Source organism: Muscardinus avellanarius (assembly GCF_963383645.1).
Source record: "Muscardinus avellanarius genome assembly, chromosome: 1".
NCBI classification, from domain to species: domain Eukaryota; kingdom Metazoa; phylum Chordata; class Mammalia; order Rodentia; family Gliridae; genus Muscardinus; species Muscardinus avellanarius.
Window position 1 is genome coordinate 125,303,311 of NC_137786.1, and position 27,835 is coordinate 125,331,145.

The window sequence follows — 27,835 nt, forward strand, 5'->3', positions numbered from 1 at the left end:
GCTCACACTCAGACCAGCAAGATGTGGGGGACACTGGGTGCCAGCTGTCCCCCGCAGCGTGCCCCCGCTCCCCGTCTGGGTCAGCCCATGACTTCTCAGTCCAGGCAGCCCCCTGCAGGCGGCGGCTGGTCGAGCTGTCACTCAGCGGACATCTGGAATTGCGGCTCTCAGTTCCCGGGGCGGAGACTGAAAGCGCCGCGCAGGAGCAGCCGGGAAACTCCAGAGCTGCGGGCAGGGGGCGCGCGCGAGGAGAGGGGCGCGGGGGAGCGCGGCCGGCCGGGACGGCGGCTCCGCGGGCGCGGGGCGGGCAAAGGGGCGGAGGCTCGGGTCTCCGGCGCCCGCCGGGTCTGGGCGGGCCGCCCGCGGGCATTTAAACCCGGGACCCGCGGGCCTGCGCCGTCCGCGATCCGCTCAGCTGCGGGCGCAGGCCGGGCGAGATGCGGTCCTCGCTGGCTCCGGGCGTCTGGCTCCTGCGCTCCTTCTCCAGGGACAGCTGGTGAGCTGGTGGGCGGCGGGGAGGGCGGGCTCCCGGCGACCCGCGGCCGGGCGGGGGCTCCGGCCCGTCTGGCTCCGAGATCCTTCAGAGACCCCAGCCTATTCCGTGCTCCCCGGGCTGGCTCCTCGTGACACCGGTGAAGACAGGCCGCCCGGGATCTCCATCTTACCCCCTTTGCCATCCTCATCTCCAGACACATGCCCGGGCACCTCAGGGCGCCCCGCTTTCTTACCCCAGAGCGCCCGGGGCGCAGGGACTCGCTGGCTGAAGACCGAGGCCACGGGGTGGAGGTGAAAACTGGGCACCGCATGTTCCGTTCAGTTTGTTTTAGCCATTGGGTGACTCAGAATTCAGAACTCAGTGGTGATGTGGGGGCTTGCAGGAACGGGGTTCAGGCCTTGAGAGACACCCCAGGGCATGTGTTTGGAAGCAGAGCTGAAACTGCCACCGCCGATGGTCACCCCGAGCTGTCCTCCCGCAAGGAAGCCACCTGGGTCGGTGGTGGGTGGTTCATCATCACAGCAATTTGGAGCAGTTTGATTAATCTGCAGTGTTTTTAATATTTTGTTGCCGTTATTTACAAACTCTAAAACTTAACAAAGCTTGGTTTGGTGGCGCACGCCTGTAATCCTAGTACTTGGGAAGCTGAGACAGGAGGATGGCAAGCTCAAACACAGCCTCAAGCAAGCAGTGAGACTCTCATCAACCTAGCGAGACCTGTTTCAAAATAAAAAAGATAAAATATGGCTGGGGATGTAGCTGACGGTAGAATGCCCCTGGGTCCAATCTCCAGTGCCACAATAAATATAAATAAATAAATCTTAACAAAAGTACCAGATTCTTGGCTTCTCTTGAAAAACAGATGACATAGTGATGCCCAAATTAAATTAATAGGAGCTAAAAGTCCCTTTAAGTTGGGCAAGTCTATACTTTTAGAGTGACAGATTTGTCCAGGTTTTATTTGTTTGTTAGTTTGTTTATTGTGGCACTGAAGATTGAACCTAGAGGCATTCTATCTCCGAGCTAAACCTTCAGCCCTATTTTATTTTTTATTTTGAAACAAGGTCTAACTTAATTGCTGAAAGCATCACTAAATTGCTGAGACTGGCCTTGAACCTACAATCCTGTCTCAGCCTCCCATGTACTAGGATTACAAGCAACAGCCACCACACCGGGTTTATTGTCTTGGTTTTAAACCAGAAAGTCTTCTCAGCCCTCTTAGTCCTGGGCAAATGAGAATCCTTGGTCACCTAAGCACTTTGAATTGGTGACAGTACTTGTCACTTACAACCTCTTCACTCATGATTATTTACCTGGCTCTTTTGAGTTTGAGACTGTTAAGATTTTTTTTTTTTTTAGGAAAAGATAAAATTATGACTGTCCTAAGAATATAAAAATGAACATGTTAAAGATTTTATTTTATCATAGTAAAGAAGACAGAAGATGTTATAATCAAATTCTCAAAAGAGAATCCCCAAAGTTGGTATTTACTGGGATTTCCAGAGTGCAGAGATGCAAAAACTTCTGCTTCTGGATGGTGGTGATGGTAGTCGTGGTGGTGATGGTAGCGATGGTGGCGATGGTGGCCATGGTAGAACAACTAACATGACTGTGCTGGTTAAAAAGGCCAGGTGGTACTGGGTGTGGTGGCTCATGTTTGTAAACACAGTACTTGGGAGGCTGAAATAGGAAGATTGCAGGTTCACAGCCAGCCTCAGCAACTTCATAAAACTTTCCATAACTTAATGAGACTGTTTCAAAATTAAAAGATAAAAGTTTGGAGTATAGAAATAGGGCTTAGAGGTAGAAGATCCCTGGGTTCAATCCTCAGTGCCACAAAAAAGAGGGGGGGGCAGGTGTTTTGGTGCATGCCTGTAATCCCAGAAACCTGGGAGGCTGAGGCAGGAGGACTACAAGTAGGAGGCCAGCCTAGGCAGCTAAAGGAGACTGTATGTATGTATGTATGTATGTATGTATGTATGTATGTATGTAAATGGGGCTGGGGTGGTAGCTCAGTGGAAGAGTGCCCCTGGGTTTGATCACCAGTAAAACACACACACACACACACACACACACACACACACACACACACACACATACACACACAGAGTTAAAATGGTAAATTTTATGATTTTATGTTAAGTATATTTTACCATAATTTTTAAAGTAAAATCCTGCTGGTGCTGGGCATGGTGGTACAAGCCTGTGATTCCAGTATTTGGGAGACTAAAATAGGAGAACTGAAGATTTGAGACCAACCTCAACAGCTTAACAAGACCCTCAGCAGCTTAGCAAGACCCCGTTCCAAAATAAGAAAAGGGCTGGAGGTATAGCTCACAGGTAGAATGCTCTAGGTTCAGTCCCCAGTACAAAAAAAAAAAAAAAAAAAATCCCAAGAACATGGCACAGGTCAGGAATCTTAATGCTGATCTTTCCACAGGATAGGATAGAAGGCTATATAAATTATCATTCATATACATATGATATGATAGATTAGTTAGCTACCACTTCAAAGAATTGTTATATTGCTTGTGGCTCCTGGTTGTGGAAATCCAATACTTGGGACAGAAGGGTCACAGGTTCACAGCCAGCCTCAGCAACTTAGTGAGACCCTGTTTCAAAATAAAAAGGGCTGGAGTTGTAGCTCACCCTAGAACACCCTTGGGTTCAATCACCAGCACCACCGAGGGGCTGGGGTAGAAGGCTCAAGGTCATTGAAGAGCAAGAACCAGATAAATGAAAGACTGGATGCAAATAATTTGGAGAGGTTTTCTCTAGGCAATGCGTAGTCTTCACCCCCTTCACCAAATCCTGTTTTTATTTTAAAAACTCCAAGAAAGATTATTCTAGGTCACAAAATATAATGTTCTTATTCAATTTTATCTCATATTCACCTAAGTATAGCAAGAGTGTTAATTAACAGGTCTGGTTAAATTTGCTTTGCCGGAAGTTTTCATAAGGGATCCTAGATTGGACTTTTAAAGCCTTTTCTTATTTTTTGTCCTGAGATTAGGAAGCTGCACCAAGAAATGGACTGATATAAATTTGGGCAAATTCTTTCTTCTCAAAGTCCTCAAAACATTAAGTTTCCAAGGCTAGACAAAAACAAGTGACCTTTCTTTTTGCCTGTAAGGCTAAAAACCCAGTAAGCCACTTTACTTGAGAACGTTTTATTAGTATTGGCTCCAAACAGTGAACCTTAGTTCCTTGAAAGGGGCTGATTATATCTGATTAAATGGACATCCTTGTCAGGTACAACTTTCCAGACAAGGCTGTGGCTGCATTATTTCTAACAGAGTGGGGGGGGGGTTGATTTTCTAACTGAACATTTGCAAATTTCCCTGTTGCTACAAAAAGCAAGAAGATACAATGAGAGTTTCTGAATTCAGAAGAGCTGTATAGAGAGAAAAAGATATTTACTAATGTTTTATTTCATTTACAAAAAAAAGCAATCTCCTAAATTGTTGCGGGTTGCCGATCACTTAAGAAGAAAGACAAAGGTTCCTTACATACATTCTGAAAATGGAACACTAGAACAATATTTAAACATAAATGGCAGTCGTCCCTCATCAGTTCATTTAGTTCTACATGACTGATTCTGTTCCACCACATCTTGGGTTTGCAATGTCATAAACCCATTCGTTTCAGGCTGAGGCAGGAGGATCCCAAGTTGAGACCAACTTGGGCTGGTCAGCAAGACCCTGTATCAAAATGAAAATTAAAAAGAGCTGGGGATGTAGCTCAGTGATAGAATACTCTTGGGTTCAATCCCCAGTAACACACACACACACACACGCTCTGTTTCTTAACAAGAGGCCTAGAACTTCTAACTTGTCCACTATGTTCTTACAGTAGTCCAAGTAATGCTATCAGAAGTCTGTACCCTGCTGGGTGTGTGGGGCACACCTGTAATCCTAGTACTTGGGACACTGAGACAGGAGGATCTCAGGTTCGAGGCCAGCCTCAGCAACTTAGCAAGACCCTGTGTCAAAATAAAAACTAAAGCCTGGCATGGTGATCCCAGCATTTGGGAGGCTGAGATAGGAGGGTCATGGTTTGTGGACAGCCTCAGCTACTTAGTGAGACCTTGTTTCAAAATAAAGAATTAAAAATCGGACAGGGGATATAGCTTGGAGGTAGAATGCCCTTGGATTCAATCCCCATTACCACAAAAATAATAAATAATAATAATATGAATAAATTCATCAAAACAGAGTCAATTTTAGAAGAATTATAACGTATTTAATTGCTTCTTTTCAGCTCATCATTTGCCCCTACGGTAATCCAAGGCAAATCAAATTTCCATTTTTATAAACCTACAAAATTATCCATTTGGGTTTTATCTTTCACTGTTCTTCATCTTTTCTGGAACAACCAGTAGTTTTACTTGAGGATAAAAACTGCTTTCCTTCCCTTATAAATAAACACACATCTCATTACCATGTATACAAAGTTGTTCCTCTCTGCCACTGTTGTACCTACTAGAATATAATTTGTTATGTTACTCATATCTTTTATCCAAGGTAACATTTTTTTTTTTTTTTTTTGGTGGTACTGGGGTTCCTGGAAGCCCTTCTACCTCCGGGCTACACTCCCAGACCTATTTTATATTTTTGAAACAGGGTCTCTTACGCCAGCGCGGCTGGCTTCGAACCTGCGTGATCCTCCTGTCTCCTCCTCCCAAGCGCGGGGATTACAAGCGTGCGCCACCACGCCCGGCCCAAAGTAACATATTTTAAAGAAAATAGAGGCAGGGAGGCTGGATCATTATAAGCAGTCTGTCACATATCGGCATTTTAGAAGTGCCCAGGATACATACAACACAGCTTTCTACAGCCACACAAGTCCCTTGCATGTCTTTGTGTGTGCGCGCGCTGTGCGTGTGTGTGTGTGCGTGTGTGTGTGTGTGTTATTGGGATTGAACACAGAGGTATTCACCTTCACATTACACCCCAAGCCTGATTTGTTTTTTATTTGAAAACAGGGTCTCACTAGGTTGATGAGTGTCTCACTTCTTCCTGAGACTGTCCTCGAACCTGCGATCCTCCTGTCTCAGCCTTTCAAGTATGGGGTTACAGGTGTGTGCCACCACCCCAGCTCCCTTGCATGTTTTAAAGTGTGGATTCAACTCCTGTGTTCTTCAACGTCTCTCAGATTTAAGACAGGCTAGAATCTCCACCACTGTGTGCCTTGCGTAGTTAACTTTGGGGAGCCTCAGTTTCCTTCACCAGTAAATCAGGTGGTCTTGAGGGTGTATATGACAGTATATTCAAATATGATCGACCTCGAGCGGCTGGTGGAGGGAACACGATAGCTTTTGCTTCCTTCTTGATGAGTGTAGGATGGGCTCCCATCAAGCATCAAGTGAGGTGCAGTTCTGCTGCAGGTGCACTGATGCACTGAACGCAGAGACCTAAGTCATGGCCCTATCTTCTCCACGCTAAGCTGGAACAGGGCTGCATATACACAAATTAGCTGTGTGTTGGGGGGAGGTACTGGGGATTGAACCCAGGGGCATTCTGCCACTGAGCCACACCTTCAGCCCTTTTTCATTTATTTATTTTTGATATTAAGGATTGAACCCAAGACTGTTCTATTTCTGAGCTACACCCTCACCCTACTTATTTTATTTTATTTTCGTACTGAGTTGAACCTAGAGGCATTCTATCTCCAAGCTATGCCCTAAGCCTGATTTTTTTTTTTTTAATTTGGAAACAGAGTCTCACTAGGTTGCTGAGAGCGTTGCCACGTTGTGGAGGCTGGCTTTGAACCTGCAATCCTCTTGTCTCAGCCTCCCAAGTACTGGAATTATAAGTGTGTGCCACCACACCCGGCTATTTTTTTATTTTGAAACAGTCTCACTAGCTTCCTGAGAGTCTTGCTAAATGCTGATATCGGTCTTAAGCCTGAGATCCTCCTATCTCAGCCTCCCAAGTACCAGGATTACAGGCGTGCACCACCACGCCCAGCTCATAACTTAGCAATTTCAGAAGGCACTGCGCTGTGTATTAAGTGTCAACAGGTGATGCTTCATATGTACTCTGTCTTTTAGAAGTCAATTGAGTTGATTTTGAAGAAATCTGCCTCTCTGAGCATGTCTGGCAACCAGGGTGTTATGAGATTGTGATTATGATTAGAGGATATGACTGCAAATTGCTTGGCAATTGTTTCCAGTATGGAAACATGCAAAACTGGTGGCTCTTCCTTCCTAACTGTTGATGGTATTATTATGGATGAAAGTTAATCCAGCTCATAGTTCTTGTGCTAAATAAAATATAAACTTAGAGTGGAAGCAAACAGGATAAAGTCTTAAGGTCTGAAATAAAATTAGAAATTAATTCTGTCGAAGTCAAGCATGGTGGCGCATACTGTAATTGGAGTACTTGGGAGGCTAAGACAGGAGGATAGCAGGTTCAAGGCCAACCTCAGTGACTTAGTGAGGCCCTGTTTCAAAATAAAAAAAAACAAGCCGGGCGTGATGGTACATGCTTGTAATCCCAGCATTCAGGGGGCTGAGACAGGAAGGATCACGGTTCGTGGACAGCCTCAGCTATTCAGCTACTACTTAGTGAGGCCCTTTGCAACTCAGTGAGACCCTGTTTCAAAATAAGAAGAATAAAAAAATAGGGCTAGGGGTGTTGCTTGGAGGTAGAATGCTCCTGGGTTCCATCCCCAGTACGACAAAAAATTAAAATAAAATAGGGATGGAGTTGTAGCTCAGAGGTAGAATGCCACTGGGTTAAATCTCAGTAACACACACACACACACACACACACACACACACACACACAGTAAAATGTACATTTCAGAAAGCTAGAGGAAAGCATATGAGAATTTTCACTATAAAGAAATGATAAATGTTTGAGGAGATAGATATAATATAAATATTATACAATGTACATATTTATCAAAACATCATGTTAGTCCACATTAATATACGTTATTATGTTTATGTATCAGTTAGGAATAAATTTAATTTTTTTATGGTACTGGGGATGGAACCCAGGGGCATTGTACCTTCAAGCCACACCCCCACCCCTATTTTTTTATTCCTTATTTTGATACAGGGTCTCACTGAGTTGCAGAGGACCTCACTAAGTAGCTGAGGCTGTCTGCGAACCTCATTCCTCCGGTCTCCACCTCCCAAATCCTGGGATTACAAGCATGTGCCACCATGCCTGGGAGGAATAAATTTATTTTAATTAAAAAAAAAATAAAAGTGTATTTTAAAATGAAAACTCTGTCAAATTTACTGTTTTCACATGTCCTCAAGGAAAACATTGAGATAGATGTTCTGAAAACAGCATAAGAAGCTGGAGGATTGGCCATGGGCCTTGGACTTTTCTTTTTTTTTTTTTTTTTGGTGGTACTGGGGGTGGAATCCAGAGGTTTTCTACCTCCGAGCTATACTATAAGGTACTATGTATAAAATACTTAGATTGATGCCCGGCTTATATTCAACATCAAGTAAACATTAATTATTCCTATTATTCTATTCATTTTTCTACTATTTTTTGCCAGGCATCGTTCATTTGTAATTCCTATAGAACTATAAGGTGTTAGTTTCCTGTGGCACACATAGGTAAACTGAGGCACAGAGAGTTATGTAGCCTGTTAGCAGGTATTTGACTGAGCTGGAGTTTGAATCAGGGTTGGTCTGACGCCTGACCCCGTGGTCTTCCCACTGTAGGAAGAAGGTAGCCTGGCCATTTGGCCTGAGACAAATCACTTAGTCGCTCTAAGGCTCCATTCCCTTGACTACAAAAGGGAAATAATGATGTACCTATATCTCAGGGTCTGAATGAAATTAAACGAGAAGCTATTGAAAGCACTCAGCCCAGTGCATAACATGCTCAGTATTTCCTGGTTGCTGGGGAGAAGGTAGCCTTTGACGTAGCAGATTTGGAAGTCTTTCCCAGGACTGGTAAGAGGGAGCTCCGGCTGGCAGGTATGTGACATGCAGGGGGCAGTCCTTGGAGGTGAGGTGGAGGCAGGTAGCATTGTGGGTACAGAGACACTTACACCCAGGCACAGCCGGAGCCTCTGGAGAGCTTCTGCCCAGCAGCTGTTCCTCCTCCTCATCAGAACTTCTGCCTGGCTGGGGTGGTACCTTGCCCATGGCGTTGCTGAGCCACCAAGCACCTGGAGATTCCCTGGCCCCGGGCCTGGTCACACTCCTGCCTTCGTCGTCAGCATCTACATGGGCACATCTGGGGCACCTGGAACCCTGGGCATCTTTCCAGAGAAATGAGTGTGGTGGTGGCTGCCCACGGGGCTGGGCTCGTTTTCTGGGGCCCTGTGAGGGAGAATGGGTGGGGATGGGAGGGGACAGGGTGATGCAGGAGCTGGATGGGCAGGAATGGGTGTGGAGGGGAACAGGAGCTGAGAAGGTCCATGCTGCCTCTGCTTTCCCCATGCCCTAATCTTCCCACAACAGCTGAGTACGGCTGAGGCCGAGCTGGCGGCCACAGCTCAGACAGATGGCTGTGCCCTGTGGTGTCAGCCAAGAGGACACAGGACACACCAAGAGAAACACCGGGTGGGCCAGGTACTTTCACACCCACTTCATCTTGTTTAATCCTCTTAACGATCCTGTGTTATTCTCTGATTCCAAAGAAGGTCAGACTGAAACAGATTCAACAAGTTGTACCCAAAGTCACAGGGAGAAGCAGACCCAGAAATGAAGACGCGGCCTTTTGTGGCCTAAGTCTGATATCCTTTTCCCAGTTCTGCCGTGGCCCTGGATCAGGTCTGGGCCCCAGATGCTTGCCTATGCAGCTTTCTCTTGAAATTTTGTCCTGATTCCTACAAAATGGTGCCTGGCAAGGGCAGCAGAAAGCTGCTTAAAATGATCTGTGAGCCAGGCACAGTACTGCACCCCTGCAATCCCAGTACTTGAGAGGTTGACACAGATGGGTCTCAGGTTCGCGGCCAGCTTCAACAGTTTAATGAGACTCTTAGCAACGTAGCAAGACTTTTTTCCAAAATAAAAAAAATAAAAGCTGGGTGTGGTGGCGCACGCTTGTAATCCCAGCATTTAGGAGGCTGAGACAGGGGGATCACGGTTCGTGGACAGCCTCAGCTACTTAGTGAGGCCCTCTGCAACTCAGTGAGACCTAGTTTCAAAATAAAGAATAAAACATACGGCAGGGTGTGTAGCCTGGAGATCGAATGCCCCTGGGTTCCTTCCCCAGACCCCCCCCCCACATAATAATAATAATTAATAATAATAATAATAATAAAATGGGGCTGGAGGTGTACTGACCCTGAGTTCAGCTTTCAGTACCAAAATAAATAAACAAATAAACAAACATGAGCTGTGATGGGCAGCTGCTGCTGCTGTGAGGACCGGGGGATCCAGCGGGACCTGAAGGCTCTACCATTCTCCGCCCTGCCTCCGCCTGGCCAGGCATGTGACCCTGCAGTCTCTTCCTCACCCCCATGTGACAGCAGCCTTCTTTCCAGAAGCTGGTTTCTGCGCTTCCTCTTCCACCCCACTGTTTCCTCTTTCTCTCTGTAAGGGGCAGACTGGTGTGCACCTCACTGGCTTGGGTGCAGCACTCTCTGACTCAGGCCCTGTGGACCAGTCTAGATAGCAACAAAGGTTTGAAGTACTCAGTTTGTTGGCCAAGGCTCAATTGAGCTAAACCAACTAAGTGCCGAGGTCAGAGTTGGGCAGTCTCAAAGTAACAACAGAATTGAGGCCGGACGCCAGAGCCAGAGCCCTCTTGGGATCGTCCATTGGCGTGCGCGTGGGGACTGTGGCGAGGGCCCCATTCCTGCTCTCCTATGGCCCCTGGCTCTGGCTCCATCACCTACGTCCTTCATGCTTGGGAGGAGGCAAGGGCAAAGTGTGGGCCTCCAGGGACTCCTGAGGAAAGGCCTCGTCTTATCTTGCTGCTGCAGTCTCCTTGCACCCATCTGTGCCGATCACACAGCCTTTCCCCAGAAAAGCGGGGAGCTTGGCTGCGTTGGCCCTTCTGAACCCCACAAACTCACACTCTCCCACTGCTGTCCCAATTGCCCAAGTGAGACCTTATGCTGTAGCTGAAAGCCATTCTTTTCTTTCTGTCTGAGCACAAGATTTTACTATTTGGCTTTCTTATTTAGGGGCTTATTAGGGATTGAACCCAGGGGAATTCTACCTCTGAGCTTCACCCTGGCCCTTTTTATTTTGAAACAGGATCTCCCTAAGTTGCTGAAGGTCTTGCTAATTGCTGGAGCTAGCCTTGAACCTGCAATCCTTCTGTCTCAGCTTCCTGAGCTCCCCTATTCAGCTTTCTTCTCATAGAAAAACAATCCATTATATATTTTCCTCTTTGCTAATAAAGAATCATCATCTTATCATCTATTTTTTTCCTAGAAAGTTCTGGATTCCTGTGGCTACAATGAATGGTTCCTCTGAGAAGGGTCTTGGGAAGTTCTTTGTCGCTCCATCTCTCAGAGCAAGTGTCCAAGTCCCAACCAGAGGACGGGGTCAAGAAGCATGGGATTTCTTGGACCATCCCCAAGAGAACTCTGCCCCCTAGGACCTCAGAGGCCCTCTCAGCCTGGCTTGCCCCCTTCCCATCTTGTACACTGAGGTCTGGCTCAGGACTCTGCCCCTGTGGTATCTGTTCCCAGCTGGCTATCTCCCGATGTCAGTGGAGGGCTGGGAGGGGGCCGGGGTGGTGGCACTGCTACCATTGGCCGGGCTGGGTTCTTAGTGTGCCCAGCCCTCCTATTGCGTCCAGATCTGCTGACCCCAGAACAGGAACACCCGAGAACAGGCCACTAAGTTCATTCGAGAATAGGCCACTAAGTTCATTTCCTCAGGGCAAGTGCCAAGGTCACCTGTAGCCACCGAAGACCCAGCTGTCATCCGTGGCCTCCTGGGCAGCCCCGGGCACCTTGGAGCAGCCCCGTCACTGAGGAAGTTTTAGTCCCCGTTGGCCTTCTGGTAATCAGGGCTGTTGGCAAAGTGGTCGCAAGGCAAAGAAGGGGCTTCGGGGAACAGGGATGTCTTGCTGGAGCCCCTCGCTGTGCTGGTTCTTACTGCGTTGTTTTATTATGATTATTTTTTGTCCGAGTGGTAGTGGTGACAGGGCCTGGGGGAGGGGTGTTTGCTGGATTTTTATCTGTTGCTGTTTTCACACACTGTTCCCTGTTCTACCCCACAAGGATTCTCAGTGCAAAGTCTTAACAAGATCGATAAAGCTATTGCTCCTTGGAGAGAATAAGTTGGATTGTCAGCTATAGTTAAGCGATAGCTGGTCCCCCCCCCCCCACTGACTTGGTTATTTAGTAACCAGTATCTGGTGGTAGAACTCTAAGAAGTGCCAGCCTTGCCTGGACGGGCCTGGGAGCCCTGGCCTGCAGTTGGCCACATGGCTCCCCTTATGCCTGCACATTTCCCACCCAGCTTCCTTTTGAGGGCTCTTGATTCTCCAGGGACTGACCGAGGAGAGAAGTGAAAGCCACATCTGCCTGCTGCAGGAAGGTGTCAACTGCCTGGCCTGTGAGTGAGGCTGGCAGCCCAGGCCTCAGGGCCTCAGCCTCACCCAGCCCCGAGCCCGATCACACACAGAGGGGCATGAAAGCACCGGACTAGGACAAAGACTGGCCCCTGTGCACCATGCCCCTGACCTCAGCTCTCTGTCCACCCAGAGGCCAGGCCAGGAGTCCCGCCGGAAACCAGTGCCAGGCCTGGTCCCACACAGCACAGCTGAGACCTCCTGGATCCCAGGAGTCATCCCCTCTCCCGGGGAGCTGGTTTTCTCTTGGGTGTAGGTCAAGTCGGCACCTAGAGGAGTCAGGGCTGGGAAAGCACAGGTCAACAGACCTATGCAGACCCTGTGCCCGAGGGAGGAATGGGGAGGCTCCCTCCAGCCAGGCCTCTGGGTAACGTTGAAGGCTCCCCCATAGGCACCCCACCCACCCAGGCAGGGGCAGGGTGCTAGTAGCCTCAGACCTGTGTTCTTGGAGACCCAGGTGCATCCTGAGCTGGGGTTCTCCCTGCAACTCCCATGGTCCAGAGGCATCTGGTGTCGGCCTCCTGGGACAGAGCAGCAGCCTGTTCCCACCCTCCAGCTCTTCTTCCTCATCTATCTGCAACTCAGAAACCATTCTAACTGCTACTTCTAAGTGCCGGCTAGATGCCAGGAATGCTAGAAAACAGTAACAGACACCATCTCACTAATCTGTCAGTAGTTCTATGCCAAGGTGATAAACTGCTTTTCAGAGGAGTGAAAAGGTTTAAGGAATGAAACCAGCTTTTGGCCTGACTCCTGAGTCTTGGATTTTTTCTCTTATAGAATTACCTCCTTGAACCACATCAGCCAGGGGGCCCTGAGATCCACTGTGTGCCCAGGAGCAGCTGGTGGGATGGAGAAGGCACAGGGAAGGGGCCCTGCAATGCAGTGGGGAGGCTGCCTGGGCTTCTGCCCAGAACCAACAGGGCAGGACCCCGGATCATCCTGTGGCTTGGCCTGATTGGTGTCCGGAGCACCCCAACCTAGGAAGCCCGGGCCCCAACTCCACCATGCCTCCTTCCCCGCCACTTCTGCCTGTGCGTTTGGCTCAGCCCCACCTTCTGGGAGTTCCCCAAACAGGTAGTGTTATTTCACGCCTCCGTGCCTTTGCGTGCACTGCTTCCTCTCCCTGGCACATCTTCCTGCCCAGCCTGGTCACTGGCCACCTCCAGCTTGTTTTTGAAGATTTAACTGAAGCCTCATCTCTGGCATCCTTTCCTGACAAGGCTCCCAACCTGCTGGGGCCGGTGTCCCTCCTCTGCACTCCTGTGTCAAGCAGGGCTTCCCTGTTTTATAGCGTGGCTGCACCGAGTCTGTCTATCCCCCCTTGCCTGTGAGCTCCAGGGGTGCAGAGACCCCTCTTAGGATCCCTATTGCTGCCTCCAGATCCCTGGGACACAGGAGGCAGATGGCGGGCGAGGAGCAGTCTTGCTTCTGCCAAGAGAATCAGGATGTTAGAAATGAGCGTGAGTATGTCTGCCCTCTGGCACAGCTCCTCCAGCCCAAGGTTGGAAGGGATAGGACTGAGATAAAAGGGCATCGAGGAGATATGGAAGAACACCCAGGACCACAGCCAGGAGAGAGGGAAGGGTGGGTTGAGGCCCTCCTCGGTTGGCAGCTATGTTGGGAGTGGGGAGGGAAGAGGCTGCCATGGCCAGGCTGTCCTCCGGACCATCTTGGTTTCTGTCCAGCTTCTGGGCCTGTGTATCTGCTGTGGGGAAGCCTGAATTCTCGGTCAGCACTAGGCTCCATAACTGGGCTTGTCCAGGGTCCCAGTGGGGCCCAGAGATCTTTCAGACCCAGAGAGAATCTGATTTGTCACTACAGTCAGTGGCCACACATCCTGGCAAAGGCCCTGGCACCTCTATGTGGCCATGAAGGTAGACTCAGATGAACCCCGGGGGTCTTAAAGGTGCCATCAGGACCTAGAGAGGAAGGTAGGCATGATCATGTATTCACTCATCAGCTGAGAAGGAAATCAGAGGCAAAAAAAGGTTCGTCCGGCGAATGTGTGAGCGGCACTGCGTACAGCTTTCCACTGTTGCCCTGGACCGGGCGGTGTCCTGGGCAGGGGCAGGGGTGGCCGTTACCCATAGTGCTGTGTTTTGCTTGCATCATCTCTTGCTCTTTGCAAAAGGTCAGCTGGTTGCTCTCTCCAAATTCTCGCAGAGAATTTTCCGCAGATTCTAGAAGTTCTTGAGTTAGGAGTTTTGAGCCATATGGCAACTGGTAGAGAGTTTTGGTGCCATTGACTTGGCTAATGTTAGTCACAGTGAAAGGCGCTTGGGGTAGCCCAGCTTCCTTGTGGGACTCAAGACCTAGGAGGCCTCTGCGACACATCCAGGTGTCTTTGGGAACTGCTACTCTGGAAGGCTGGGTCTTGAAATGTGAAATTCAAACTACATAGTTGGAACTTCATTTTTTTTTTTTTTGGTAGTTTTGGGATTGGACCCAGGAGAGTTCTATCTCTAAACTATGCCCCCAGCTCTATTTTATGTTTTTATTTTAAAACACAGTCTGGCTAAGTTGATGAGGGCCTCACTAAGTTGCTGAGGCCGGCCTTGAATCCTCCATCTTCCTGTCTCAGCCTCCTAATTATTAGGATTGCAGGCATGAACTACCACACCCAGCTCTGGAACTTTATTATTGATGGAATGGAAGTATACTGAAAAATTTTAAGAAAAGAGCATATTTTAAGAGAACAGCATGTGTGACTGCATTCTCGTAAGAAAACCATAGATCTGGGCATGGAGTCATATGCTTGTAATCCCAGTCCTTGGAAAACTGAGATAGGAGACTTGCAGTTTGGAGGCCAGCCTCAGCAATTTAGTGAGACCCTCAGCAACTTAGCAAGACCCTGTTTTAAAATTTAAGAAAATAAATAAAACATGGCTGGGGGTATAGCTTGGAGGTAGAATGCCCCTGGGTTTAATCCCCAGTACCGTATGTGGGTGAACATACATGAACACAAATGAAAATAAACTGCGGGGCAGTGGAGAAAACGGAGACAGAGACCCGGGTAGAAAGCCCTAGTCCAGGGTGAAGCTAGAAGCGTTCTGGTAGCCCAATCCAAATTCAGGCTTTACCGAAATGCCCTTTATTTCACAAATGGTAGCCTGCATTGCTCCATGCCATGTTTGGGGGAAGCGAGTTCAGGGTTTGGAGGCAGAATTCCAAAGAGGGCTGGGTTAGCATCCAGTGTCGACCTGCAGGGTCAGGGAGCCAAGGATGAAAAATGGTTCCAGGGCTCCAGGTCCTCAGCCCTTCTCGTGAGATCCTTATCGGAAGAGCCAAGACACCCAGGCTTCCTGGCGTCTGCCCATTCCTCCCAGGCCGGGGCCACTCCTTTGGTTCATTTGAGGTGCTGGGGGTTGGATCCGGGTCTCTGAGCACACACGGTACCATTGAGCCCCAGCGCAGCCCCTTTCTGAGGTCTCTTTTCCACTTACTTCCTGCGCCTAGAAGCTGCTGGCTTGGCTCAGCTGATGCCCCGGCTGGGGACAGAGCCCGTGACTCAGCAGGCTCTGCGGGTCCTTCCTCCTCCAGACTCTGCAGAGGGGAGTGGAAAGGGCTGGGACGCCATGGAAATTCTGGGCAGGGCCTGACTGGGCCGTTCTTTCCACCGCAGGCCAGCGGAACACGGGGTGGGCGAGGGCGCACAGGACCTGTGCGCCACTGAGGGAAAGAATGACCACTCTGTCCAGAAAAGACGGGAAGAGAGGGGACTTGGCTCTGCAACCAGCTGCCCTGGCTGACTCATCTTCAACTGTGGCCTGGCCTCTCTCTGCTCAATGCTAAGTTCCAGGGGAGAGCAGCAACCTCCCTTGGAAAACAGACCCTTCTCCCCCAACAGTTCCCTCCCACTCCTGTCATTTCTGACATTTAAGGAAGCCTGCTCACTCCTGGGGTATACACAGACACCGGGGCAGCTTTCCTTGGTGAGGCCGTAGAGCAGCAGAGGGGATGGACGGTAGCAAGAGCTGGGCAGGTGTGTCCCCGCAGGATGCAGTGCCTGGCCGGTTCTGCTAGAAGTCTCAGGGGTTGGAACTAGGAAAATAGCCCTGTGCACCCTCAGCCTGGCCTCTGGGCCTTTGTTCAGCGCTCCCCCTGCCAAGCGACCCTGGAGGCAAAGAGCTGGTGATGCTGAGGCCTCAGGCTGCCAGGGTGGACACAGGCCCACGCTGCTTCCTGCTGACTCGGCCGCCTGTCTTCTCCTGCAGGTTCCGCGGCTTCACCCTGCTGCTCACCTTCCTCATTTATGCCTGTTATCACATGTCCAGGAAGCCCATCAGCATTGTGAAGGTGAGGTGGGGGTGGGGGGGGAGGAGGACGCATCGGCCCGGCCAGCAGACGCCCTGTGTCTCCAGCCCTCACAACTCCTTCCCCGGCCCCGGTGGCCGATTAGGCACCCAGTGTTAGGGAAACGGGTGTCTCTACTAGCATTCTTGCCCAGGGGATTCTGATGAATGGAGTCCAAAGACCAACGAAGGGTATAGAAATATGGAAGTTTATTTTAAGTCAAGGAAAGAAAGAAGACAGAAGCAGCTCCCCATCTTGTGGGGTAGAGGGGTTCCTAGAAGAGAGTGGCCACCAAACACCTGGAAGGTAGACTTTTAAATCTTACTCAGCTTCCCCGTCATTGGTCAGAATTGGGTTTGGGGGAACCAATTTGTTTTTAGCAATTTCAGTCCTTAATTTGAGTTGTTATCTTGTGGGCTGGTGGCACTCCTTCCCCTGCGGCCCCGCCTGATCTCTCACCTCCCCCACCTCACAGAAGGTCATGCAGATGGCCTGTGTGTGGATAGGTGGCACTGGGGATGGAACCCAGGGGCATTCTACCTCCGAGCTATACCCCCAGCCCTACTTATTTGGAAATAAGTTCTCACTCCATTGTGGAGAGCCTCACTAAGTAGCGTAGGCTGGCAGCAAACCTGTGATGCTCCTGTCTCAGCCTCCCAAGTATTGGGATTACAAGTGTGCACCACCACGCCTGGCCGGATGGCCTTTTAAAAATCTCTTCTGTTTTCAGGTTCTTTGCCCTGCCTCACTGAGAATTTCTCCAGAAAATGTTTCCTTGGGTTCTCCTTTTGAGTTTATTCAAGAAAGCAGCATTGTGGGTGTGGATGGGTTGGGAGGCCAGGGCCCCTGGGCCCCTGGGTGTAATGTGGCCACCTTGCCCTGTGGTCAGTCTGTACTGGAGGAGGTGCTGGCAGAAGGGAGAAGGGTCCAGTGGCGGGCAGCAGTGCTGGTGCAGTCCAGGAAGATGCTGCTTGCGCTGCATGACCCCTGACCTATGCAGGCCATTGCCTCCCCAGAGCCGTCTGCACCAGAACTGCTCGGAGCTGGTCACACCTGCCAATGACACCCATAGTTTCAATGACACCACATCGTGCAGCTGGAAGCCATTTGGTAAAAAGAGAGCTTGTCACTCTCCTCCACTCCCCACTCCCTCTTCCTCCAGGAGGGGCTGCTGAGAGCCAGAGAGGGCTGCTGGTGGGGGCAGCCAAGCAGCTAGCTCTCTATCTCTCCTGTCTGCTTTCAGACAAAGATGACTACAAGGAATTGCTGGGGGCCGTGGACAACGCCTTCCTTGTGGCCTATGCCATCGGCATGTTTATCAGGTAAAGAGGGGGCCTGTGGCCATCCAGAGGGGGAAAGGTTCAGAGCTGCGGCCTGCCCTGGACTGGCCGGGGGCAGGCCGAGGTGAGAAAGCCAAGAGCTCCCCAGGTGGGCAGGAGGTCAGGACCTCTGCAGAGACCACCACAGCCTTCCTTGAGGGCACCTGGTCCATTGCTTCGACCTAGCCGACTCCTGCTGTTGGCGGCCCCTTTGCCGGGATGGTTGCCAGGAAACCTCAGATAGCAGCGGTGATGGGTGTAGACTGGGGTCCTGGAGATAGCCCTGGACATGGGGATCCCCAGGACGACCCTGTCCGGTGTTCTGTCTAAAGTTAGCACAACAAGTATGAATCTGAGTAGCGAGCTTAGAGCTCACTGACGACTCAGAAACAAAGAAGGCCGGATGCTGCCGGGCATGGTGACGCATGCCTATGATCCCAGTATTTAGGGGGTTGAGACAGGAGGATCACAGGTTCGAGGACAGCCTCAGCAATTTAGCAGGACCCTCAGCAACTTAGAGAGATCCTGTTTCAAAATAAAAAATAAAAAAGCTTGGGGGTGTAGCTCAGAGGTAGAATGCCCCTGGGCTTAATCTGCAGCACCAACCAACAAACAAAATAAAATAAAATAAAAGTGCATGTGTACTGCAGGGTCGCGCAGTCACCATCGGCTAATTACAAAGTGATGAAGAGGCTCCAGGACCTTCGGGTACCCTGGGAGCTCAGAGTAGTCAGAGTCTCAGTGGGACTGGAAGAGAGGGGCTTAGGGACGGCTTCCTGGAGGGGACATGTGAGGGCACAGGAGGGGGGCATTTGCAGAGGCCCATGTATCCGGCTGTGGGAAGGGAGAGCCCTGAAGGACTGCCCCCTTGATTGACGGTTCAGACAGGTCACTCAGATTGTGAGAGAGACAGGTAACACCAGGGAGACATTTGACAAAATGCCCACGCTGCTGGGCTCCAGCAGTTTCCACAGTGGTGACAGGGAAGGAAGAGTCGGCACACTGAGAACCTTCTAAAAAATAGAATGCAGAGCTGGGCGTGGGGGCACCTGCCTGCATTCCTAGTACTTGGGAGGCTGAGGCAGGAGGATTGCCGGTTTGGGTATGGCCTCAGCAACACAGCAAGACTCCTAGTAACCTAGTTGAGACACTGTTTCAAAACCAAAAAACAAGAAGGCTCAGGGGTAGAGGCAGGTAGAGTCGGAGGGGCTGCCTGGTCTGGCTTGAGTTGCAGGCAGCTGCCTTCAAGCTCCAGGCTGGGGGCTGAGTGGTAGAAGGTGGACGAGGAGTTAAGTTTTAGAGTGTGGCCTTGCAAATGCTCTGGGGAAATCCAAGGAAAGATGTCCAGAAGGATCCTGAAAGAATCTTGAAGCTCTGGGGGAAACCAATGAGGTAAGCTGTTGGGGCTACTTGGCACAGCATAGAGGTGGTAGTTAAAATCGTAAAAGTGCGGCAAAAGAGTTGCTCTGGGAGGAAAATAAGTGACAAGAAATGGTCAGCCATGAGAGAGGGAGCTGGGCAACGGTACGGCCAGCAGCGTAGAGGAAGCTGGGCACAGTGGCACACGCCTGTAATTCCAGTGCTTTGGGAGGCTGAGACAAGACCATCATAGGTTTGAAACCAGCCAGTGTGTGGCAATTTAGCAAAACTAGGTTTTGATACAAAAAGTAAAAAGAGCCGGGGGGTGTAGCTTGGAAGTAGAACACCCTGGGTTCAATCCTCAGTACACACAAAAATAAAAAAATAAATAAAAACCAGAGGAGCTGCAGCGCACACCAACAAAAGGATTTCGAGTTCAAGCCATCAAGGGTCACCTTGGCCAGAGTGGCTTCAGCAGCATGGGGTTGGGAGGGAAGCAAGGTGGCAGAGTGGACGCAGGGCATTAACCGAGCATCCACTGCTTCTTTTCCAGTGGGATTTTTGGGGAGCGGCTCCCTCTGCGCTACTACCTTTCGGCTGGAATGTTGCTCAGCGGCCTTTTCACCGCCCTCTTTGGCCTGGCCTATTTCTGGAACATCCATGTGCTCTGGTACTTTCTGCTCATCCAGGTATGAGCCTCCATCTTGCACTTGGGCCTTTGTCCCCATCACAGAAAGGACCCTGGAGGCCGCGAGTCCTGCCCACCAGGTCCCAGCAGATGGGGGCCTGGATCCTTGCTCCCAAGACAGCCTATCCCCAACAGCCTGGCATTTTGGGCTCAGTGAATCCGCCTGGAGCACTACACTGAGGTCACTTAGAGGCAAAGAGGCTTGTCTCAGCCCAAACAATCCTGAGCTAGAGCAAAAGCCAGCTCGTGACATGGGTGTGTGTGAACATGCATGGGAGGGGAGGACAAGGTTTGCAGTGTGGGGTGTGGAGGGCCCCTCGGCCGTGACATCGGGCCTCCTCCACCCAGGGCAGTGGGACAGGGAGCTCAGCCAGGACATGGTCTCACCGCTGTCTCTTCTCTCTGCAGATCTGCAATGGACTCGTGCAAACCACAGGCTGGCCCTCCGTGGTGGCCTGTGTGGGCAACTGGTTCGGGAAGGGGAAGTAAGTGTGCATGCCAAGGGAGGAGGAGCAGGTCGGGCCACCTGAGACTAGAAAGCGCCTCCCGCCATTAGCTGATTTTCACCTGCTTGGATGGAAATGTTTTCCTGGTTAAAGAGCAGAGCTGGTGTTCTCATTGATGAGGATTCAACCCAAAGAACAGGCAGCCATAGTTATATTTTTTCTCATAGTAGATGAGCTCGCATTTGAAGGAAGACAGAAAGTGGCCTATAAAGTTGGATTTGTGCAGGGTGTGGTGGCATACTCGGGAGGCTGAGACATGTGGATTGCAGGTTTGAGGCCAGCCTCAGCTACTTAGTGAGGCCCTCTGCAACTTATTAAGACCCACTTTCAAAATAAAATATAATAAGTCCTGGAGTATAGCTCAGAGGCAAATGCTCCTGGGTCCATTCCCCAGCACCAAAACAAACAAACAAACAAACAAATAAACAAAGAACTGGATTTGCTTTCTTGAACCGGCTTTTGTGAAGAAGAAAATAAAAGTTGCCTCTGAGCAAGATTTCTTACACTCATGGCTATGGACCTTTTGAGCTGTTAAATTCTTGATCCTGGGGACTGCACCACACACCTTAGGGGGCTTAATGCCTCCCTTGGCATCTTACCATTAGTTGCCAGCAGCAAACCCTGAGTTAAGACAACCAAAAATGTTCCCAGGCGTTCCATTTTGCCCCCCAGTTGAAGCCCACTGCTTTAGAGGGAAACTGTGGGGCAAAAGAAAAGAGAGAGCAGGAACTCTGCATTCTCTGTGTGATGAGAGCCTCCTCAGACACAGGCCAAGCGTGGGGCACCCAGACTTTGCTGTCACCTGCTTGACATCAGCCAAACCCCTGCGTCTTTGAGCCTTTAAGAGTCTCGGTCTACGGTACCTCCTGGAGGCTGGAGGCCGGGACTTGTTAGTAAGGCTCAAGACCTATGATAGACACTGTTTCTATTCTTCTCCACCCCCCCCCACCAGACGCGGGTTCATCATGGGCATCTGGAATTCCCATACGTCCGTGGGCAACATCCTGGGCTCCCTGATTGCCGGCGTCTGGGTGAACCAACAGTGGGGCCTGTCGTTTGTGGTGCCGGGCATCATCACTGCTGTCATGGGCACGGTCACTTTCCTCTTCCTCATCGAGTGTGAGCAGACCCCCTTCCCCTCCCCATGGGCCCCACGAGGAAGGCTTTCAGGTCTCTGTCCAGAAGCAGCCAGATGTACTGGCAAGATCGCTGGTCATGGGGTTAGAGGACCAGCTGTGTGTGTTTTAGCTTCTGTTTTCTCATCAGCTGCGCTCCTAGGGTTTCTAAAGGTTTAAGTGAGAGGGTCTAGTTAAAATGCTTGGTCCCTCCCAGGTCCCGCTGGGCCAGCAACAGTTGGGTTGGAGAGGTATGGGAAGGACAGGTGGAGTTGAAGGGCCATACTCACGGGACCTAATCTCTTAGGTACAAATGGCGACTCTCTTCTCCATCCCCCAGCACTCATGGGTTGGCAAGGCTGGGTTTACGGCCACTTTGTAGTCCAAGAGGGAGTTGTGACAAAGCTGTTAGGGCCAGGCCTAGAACTCTGGTCTCCTGAGCCCTGATGTCCACTCCCCACTTGAGAGGCCACCTTGGAGGCGGTGAGGCTGGCTCCCCACACCAGCTTAGGCTGGCCTGTTGGAAAATTTCTTAGCAGACTTTTTTTTTTCTCAGACCCAGAAGACGTGGACTGCAGCCCTCCACAACACCATGTGAGTGTGGCCGCTCCGGTGCCGTCCCTGCCCTCCTTTCCATTGCAAGGCTGGATGTGGGGAGGACAGGGAGTGTGCCCCCAGTGTCTTCTCAGACTCAGTGCTCGTCACTGGGCGGCTCCTCAACACCCTGTCGGCCTGGCAGAAGGCCAGTCTTGCCCAAGAGAGAGAGACGCACACCTCCCCCAGGCTCACCAGGGCCAGCTTCCAGCAGGGGGGGCACAGGGACACCCCCACAGAGAGGGCTTCTCTCCTCTGCTCAGAGTGGACCCGACAAGGACCAGGACAACCTGGAAGATCCTGAGACCAGCCCCCACAGTAGCAGGGAGAGCAGCATAGAGGCTGCAGCCAGCTGTTCCAAGGAGCCGGGTCCTGAGCCTGCAGCCATCAGCTTCCTGGGGGCGCTGAGGATCCCGGTAAGAAACTTTGCCCGGTGGGCCCAGAAGGGTGAAAAAGGCTCACAAGAGTTTTCCCTTGGCTACTGGGAGATGGATGCTGGGGATGTCAATGATGTCCAGGATTTCTTCACAGGAGATATTGGGGGTGGTATGGGAGATGGACCTGGCATGGCTCAGGGCCCAGACAGGTTGCTGCCACTGGATTGGGGGTTGTGTTGCATGGGGGTGATGGACAGTCCCAGTGGGGCCGGCCAGGGACCTCCTGGGCCCTCCCCACTGTGCCCTCTGTCCCACTCCCCAGGGTGTGGTGGAGTTCTCGCTGTGTCTGCTCTTTGCCAAGCTGGTCAGCTACACCTTCCTGTACTGGCTGCCCCTGTACATCTTCAATGTGGGTAAGGCCCGGGACAGGGGCTGAGGAGGCCGGGGCCACTGCTGGTGGGAAAAGGGCCATCATGGTGGCTCTTCATGTGGTTCCAGTACACAGCAGGGTTCCCGCTGAGCCTCGGCTGGGGCATGGGGGTGGGGTGGGGGTGGGGGGGACTTGTTTAGTTATTTAAGTGGGAAGCTCAGCCTTTGCAGTACCCCCAGACCCTGAGTCCAGCCACCTTCTGCCCTTGGAGTTGAGTGGGGCATTTGGGAAGCAAGGCTCTGTTCTGTATCCCTCCCATCTTCTTCTCCAGCCTGAGTAGGAGAATCCTGCCTTCTGGCTGCTTGGCTTCTGGGTGGGTGGGACTGGGGCGCTAGAAAAGTTTTGGCATGTGTACCTCCCACAGCCCAGGAAGAGACGCGGGGCACCGCCCTGCTCCCTGGAATCTGGCTCTGCCTGCTCTTCATCTGGGTGCTTCCTGGGCCTGAGGCCTCTGTGTTGGGGTCTGGGGGGCTGTGGTGGTGCTGCCGCCCCCTGCCCCTACCAAAGATGCATAAATGCAGTAATTAAAAAGGGGCATTGATGTCCACTTGGGGCAGGTTCTGCTCGTTTTCCTTAGAGGGAGGAGACTCTGCCTAGCATGCTCCACCCTCGCGGCCCCTAGGAGCCTCAGAGCTCCACCTGCCCGCCAGGACCCACACCCAGGGCTGCTCCACTCTGCAGGGAGGGCCAGCTCTGCCTGGCTACACAGGCTTAGTCACTGCCGGATCTGCAGCCATAGCTTGCCCCAGCAATACACGAGGGCCCCTCTGGATGACAGTGGTAACATTCTGGGGCTGCGTGGAGGACACTGTGACTCTGTGACTCTTTGTCTTGTGGCCTTGATGTTGACTTCAGAGTATGAGTCAACCTTGGGAGTGGAGCTGCAAGCCAAGGCTTTTATAAACCTAGAGCCAAGGCCTGTGACCCAAGGTCTCTTTTCCCTGCCAGTCTCCGGGCTCTGTGTATCAGCGGAGACCTAGGAGGCAGGGAAGAGCTCCCAGTGGGGCCTGCTACTAGGTCTGGAGCAGGGCAGGGCAAATGGCTGGTTGGGCTGAGGCTCTGGGGGAAAGATGGCTTTGTGCTGGGTCTCTCTCTCTAGGGCCAGATCCCAGACTCCCTGGAGAGGGGCTTTTCCAAGAGGTCAAGGTCATCCTGCAGGGGAAGAGGGACAGGAGGCCGAATGAGCATGTCCCAAACTGCTGCAAACTCACTCTGGCCCTGGCCAATCAAGTGTGCCACAGGCCCCCAGCACCGTCCTCCAAGGACATGGTGGGGCTGGTGGGGCCCCAGGGAAGCTGCTGGTGGTGGTGCTTGAGACCTTGCCCCGGGCCCCTGGGCATCTGCCCTTATATTCATATTTCCCACAGCTCACTTTAGTGCCAAGGAGGCTGGGAACCTATCTACACTGTTCGATGTTGGTGGCATCATAGGTGAGACCCTGCACTGCCCTGCCCCGCTCTGCTCTGCCAGGAGGCACTTTCTCCGCTTCTCTTTAGGGGTGCAGAAAGGAGGAATAGGCCCAATGGACCTCGTCCTGGGCAGGTGGCCACAGGGCATGTTCTCATTTCCACTCCTGCCTGGCTGGCAGGCCCAAGAAAGACGGCCTTCATGTTTGTTTTTTTGTAGCAATGGTAGAGAGGAGGGCTGTGGAGGGAGAAGCTCTGTGGGTTCTCCCTGCTAGGCCTAGGCCAGTGCTGGGTAGGATGACGCAAGCTGGGCACAGGCAAGGGGGTGGCGCGGTCCTGCTGGGGCAGCGTGTGAGAGGGTGTGTGTTCCAGGTGGGATCATGGCAGGGCTCATCTCTGACTACATCAACGGCAGGGCCACTACATGTTGCATCATGCTGATCCTGGCCGCCCCCATGGTGCGTATGGCCTCCCGTGCAAGGCTGCGCCTGTGAGCGTGGCCTGGGGCTCTCACCTGGGTGTGTCTGCATTTGCCCTGTGGCTTTCTCCTTGTCTGTGCAGCCCTGTGCACACCTCTCGGGGTAGAGGGGAAACAAGGATTGACAGAGGAGCAAACCCCCTGGAAAGAGACTAGGGGCTGAGGATTTAGGGAAGGGATTATTTGTCCTGGGTGGAGAAGAGGGAGACTAGCTGCTGAACTTGACTGAGAAAAAGGAAAGAGTTTGAGGTCAGATATGAGAGAAGACTTTTGGAAAGGGAGAATAATAGATTATCGTGTGTGTATATGTGTGTGTGTGTGTGTGTGTGTGTGTAATAGATTATTGTGTGTGTGTATAATAGATTATCGTGTGTGTATAATTATCATGTGTGTGTATAATAGATTATCCTGTGTGTGTGTGTGTGTGTGTGTGTGTGTGTGTGTGTGTGTGTGTATGTGTGAGAGAGAGACAGACAGACAGACAGACAGACAGACAGACTAGGATTGAACTCAGGGGCACTCTACCACTGAGCTACATCCTCAGCTACTTTGTTGACAGGGTTTTGCTAGGTTGCCCACACTGGCCTGGTCCTTGAGATCCTCATGCCTCAGTCTCCTGAGTTGGTGGGATCACAGGCATGTGCCGGATTATCATGTTTTAGATCTTCCATCCTCTGGATACTACAGACCTGAGGAGTGTGGGTGTGAGTGGGAGGAGGGAGAGGATGCGACTGGGCTTCCAGAACAGGAGAGGGCTATTGTAGACTGGGGTAAGCAGGTGACGGCCCCTCTTTCCCCTCCTGCAGATGTACCTGTACAATTACATTGGCCAGAATGGTATCACCAGCTCCATAGGTAAGGAGGCGTGCAGGCCCGCCACACTAGGGTGCAGAGGGCTGGGGGCTGGACCTGGGGTGTCACCTGCTCTGGGCTGGTGACACCCCCTCACCTCTCACTGTACCTTCTGCTGCTGGCCCAGTGATGCTGATTATCTGTGGGGCCCTGGTCAACGGCCCTTACTCGCTCATCACCACAGCAGTCTCTGCGGACCTGGTAAACAGCCTGCCCCTGGGTGCCCGGGGCTGTTCTGGGGGCTGGCCAGGGCTTCTGTCCAGGTCTACTTCCCCATATTCCTTTTCCCTCTGTCCTGTCCTGCAGGGGCAAGACCCTCAAAGTCCCTCAGAACCCACCATAGGCCCCAGTTGCCATCCCCCAAGTGAGCCCTTCCCCAGGCCTGGTCCTGCTCAGAGCCACCACTCAGCTCTGGCTCCCACTCCACTCTCTCCCCAGGGCACTCACCAGAGCCTGAAGGGCAATGCCAAGGCCCTGTCCACCGTCACGGCCATCATCGACGGCACTGGCTCCATAGGTCTGTGACTCTAGTTTGGGCTCCAGGCAGCTGAACTCCAGCTGTGTCTGGAAAGGCCCTTTGGTGTACAGCCCTCAGGGAAGGTGCAGATCCCGTCTCACAAGGCTTCTCCCTGTAGGCGCGGCTCTGGGGCCCCTGCTGGCTGGACTCATCTCCCCCACGGGCTGGAACAACGTCTTCTACATGCTCATCTCTGCTGACGTCCTGGCCTGCTTGGTGAGAGTTCTTGGGATACATGAATGGGTTTTGGGAGGATGCTCTGCTATACCAGCCTGGAACCCTGGAGGTCCATAGCACTGGGGGTCCTGGGGCAGGGAGGTAACTGTCCTTTGCTCAGAACCTCTTTGCCCCCAGGGGCGACCCCTGCCCAGCGATAATGTGTCAGCCTCTTTTTCTGCTGTCAGTCTGCTGTTGGTCAACTGACCTGGGAGCTATGTGCCAATGCTCATGGTGCCCCTTCCCTCTGCACCCTGGACTTTCACAGCTCCTCTGCCGGTTGGTGTACAAGGAGATCCTGGCCTGGAAGGAGTCCCTGAGCAAAGGCAGAGGGTGAGTCCCCAGAGAGCTGGAGTCCCCACGCCCCGGCACTGCACCTTTCTTGGGAATCACCTGAGCCCAGTGACTCTATGCTCTTCCTAAGGCCAGTCTAGCCCAGACCTTGGCCCCTCCCTGATGTTCTGCGTGGGCCCCAGCCCGCCCCAGCCCCACTAACCTGTCCTCTGTTGTCCCCATGTGTCTCTGTAGCTCTAGTCTGGCCCTAACCCACCCGAAATAGTATTTTCCTCAAGTCCCACAACTTTTGTGAGTATTTTCTTCAAGTCTCTGGTGAACATGTCACTAGAACATGGGCTGCATGCCAATCCTCTGCCCTCCCGTGTGATTTGTTCCAACTCTCTCTTTTCTTGGGAGCTAGTTCCAGAGGCTCAACCTGGGTGGCACATTGTGCTTGGAAAGCATTTCCCAAGGGGTCTGTCCCTGAGGGAGAGCATTAGGGCTTTGGACACACTCCCTAGGGAAGAGGGGGCAGAGACTGGAAGTCACTCAGGCAGAGCTGGAAGCACCTTCTGGCGTTCTGAAACCAAGGTCCTCTGACCCCTCTTCCCTGGTGTGCAGACAAAACAACTGCCAATCAGTGCCTCTGAGACAAGATTTGAATCACGTTGGTGGCTGGCCTGGTGTGCTTTCTGCCTGGTGTCCAGTGGTGGTGGCTGTGGAGGAGGCAGGGATGGCTCAGTGGTGGAGGTGGGGCTGTCCAGAGGCTGGGGCTCCTGCTGGTGCAGGTGGCTGGGCGACTCTCTGTGGCCTTTTTGGCTGTCCTGTGTGGGAGCCCCTTGCTAATGAGCTGACCAGAGCCTGGACCTGGGTTGGATGGTGGATATGAAGAGGAGCCCCTTGGGGTCATGGTAACCTGCGTGGTATCAGGGAAGCAATTCTGGGGAAGCACTTCTATTTTAGACAGGTACCATGCAAGAAGATTAAAAGCAGGAAGCTAAACTGTAAGCAGAAAACGTTCAGTGTCTCCTGCCCATCCCTGCCTGCCGTGCCCTGTGAGGGGGTCAGGAGACTGACCACTTCAGTTAGCACCTTCCACTTCTGCTTCTCTGTGCTGGGCCTGGTAGGAGACTAGTTGGGAAAGAAAAGAAACAGAAAGGGAAAAGAAGAAATATTTAATGAGCATTTCCCCACCTGGATTGGAGTTGGGCCTTAGATATCATAGTCCACCTCTTAACCACTTGAGAGGCAGATACTCTTATTTAGAGGTGAGGACCTAGTCCTGGAAGACCCCAAGGGGGTCCCGGACTGTGGGGGTTTGCTTGGTTGGGTACTGCTGTAGTCCCAAGCTGGCCTGTCTCTGGGAAAGGCCAGTGGGGCCTGTGTACCGATTTACT

General features: G+C 51.8%; 1 protein-coding gene across 1 annotated transcript; it reads left to right on the forward strand.

Moving 5' to 3' along the window:
* Nucleotides 1-437: 437 nt before the first annotated feature.
* SLC37A2 (solute carrier family 37 member 2) lies at nucleotides 438-26,721 on the forward strand (the record flags this gene model as incomplete). Its single annotated transcript, XM_080719589.1, has 18 exons — nucleotides 438-496; nucleotides 16,227-16,308; nucleotides 17,322-17,415; nucleotides 17,549-17,627; nucleotides 19,537-19,672; nucleotides 20,080-20,156; nucleotides 21,130-21,296; nucleotides 21,849-21,886; nucleotides 22,150-22,302; nucleotides 22,586-22,676; nucleotides 24,061-24,123; nucleotides 24,472-24,557; nucleotides 25,384-25,432; nucleotides 25,557-25,630; nucleotides 25,868-25,946; nucleotides 26,065-26,162; nucleotides 26,431-26,495; nucleotides 26,691-26,721. 18 exons carry the CDS (start codon nucleotides 438-440, stop codon nucleotides 26,719-26,721), a joined length of 1,521 nt encoding a protein of 506 aa, XP_080575715.1.
* Between the last annotated feature and the right edge of the window lie 1,114 nt (nucleotides 26,722-27,835).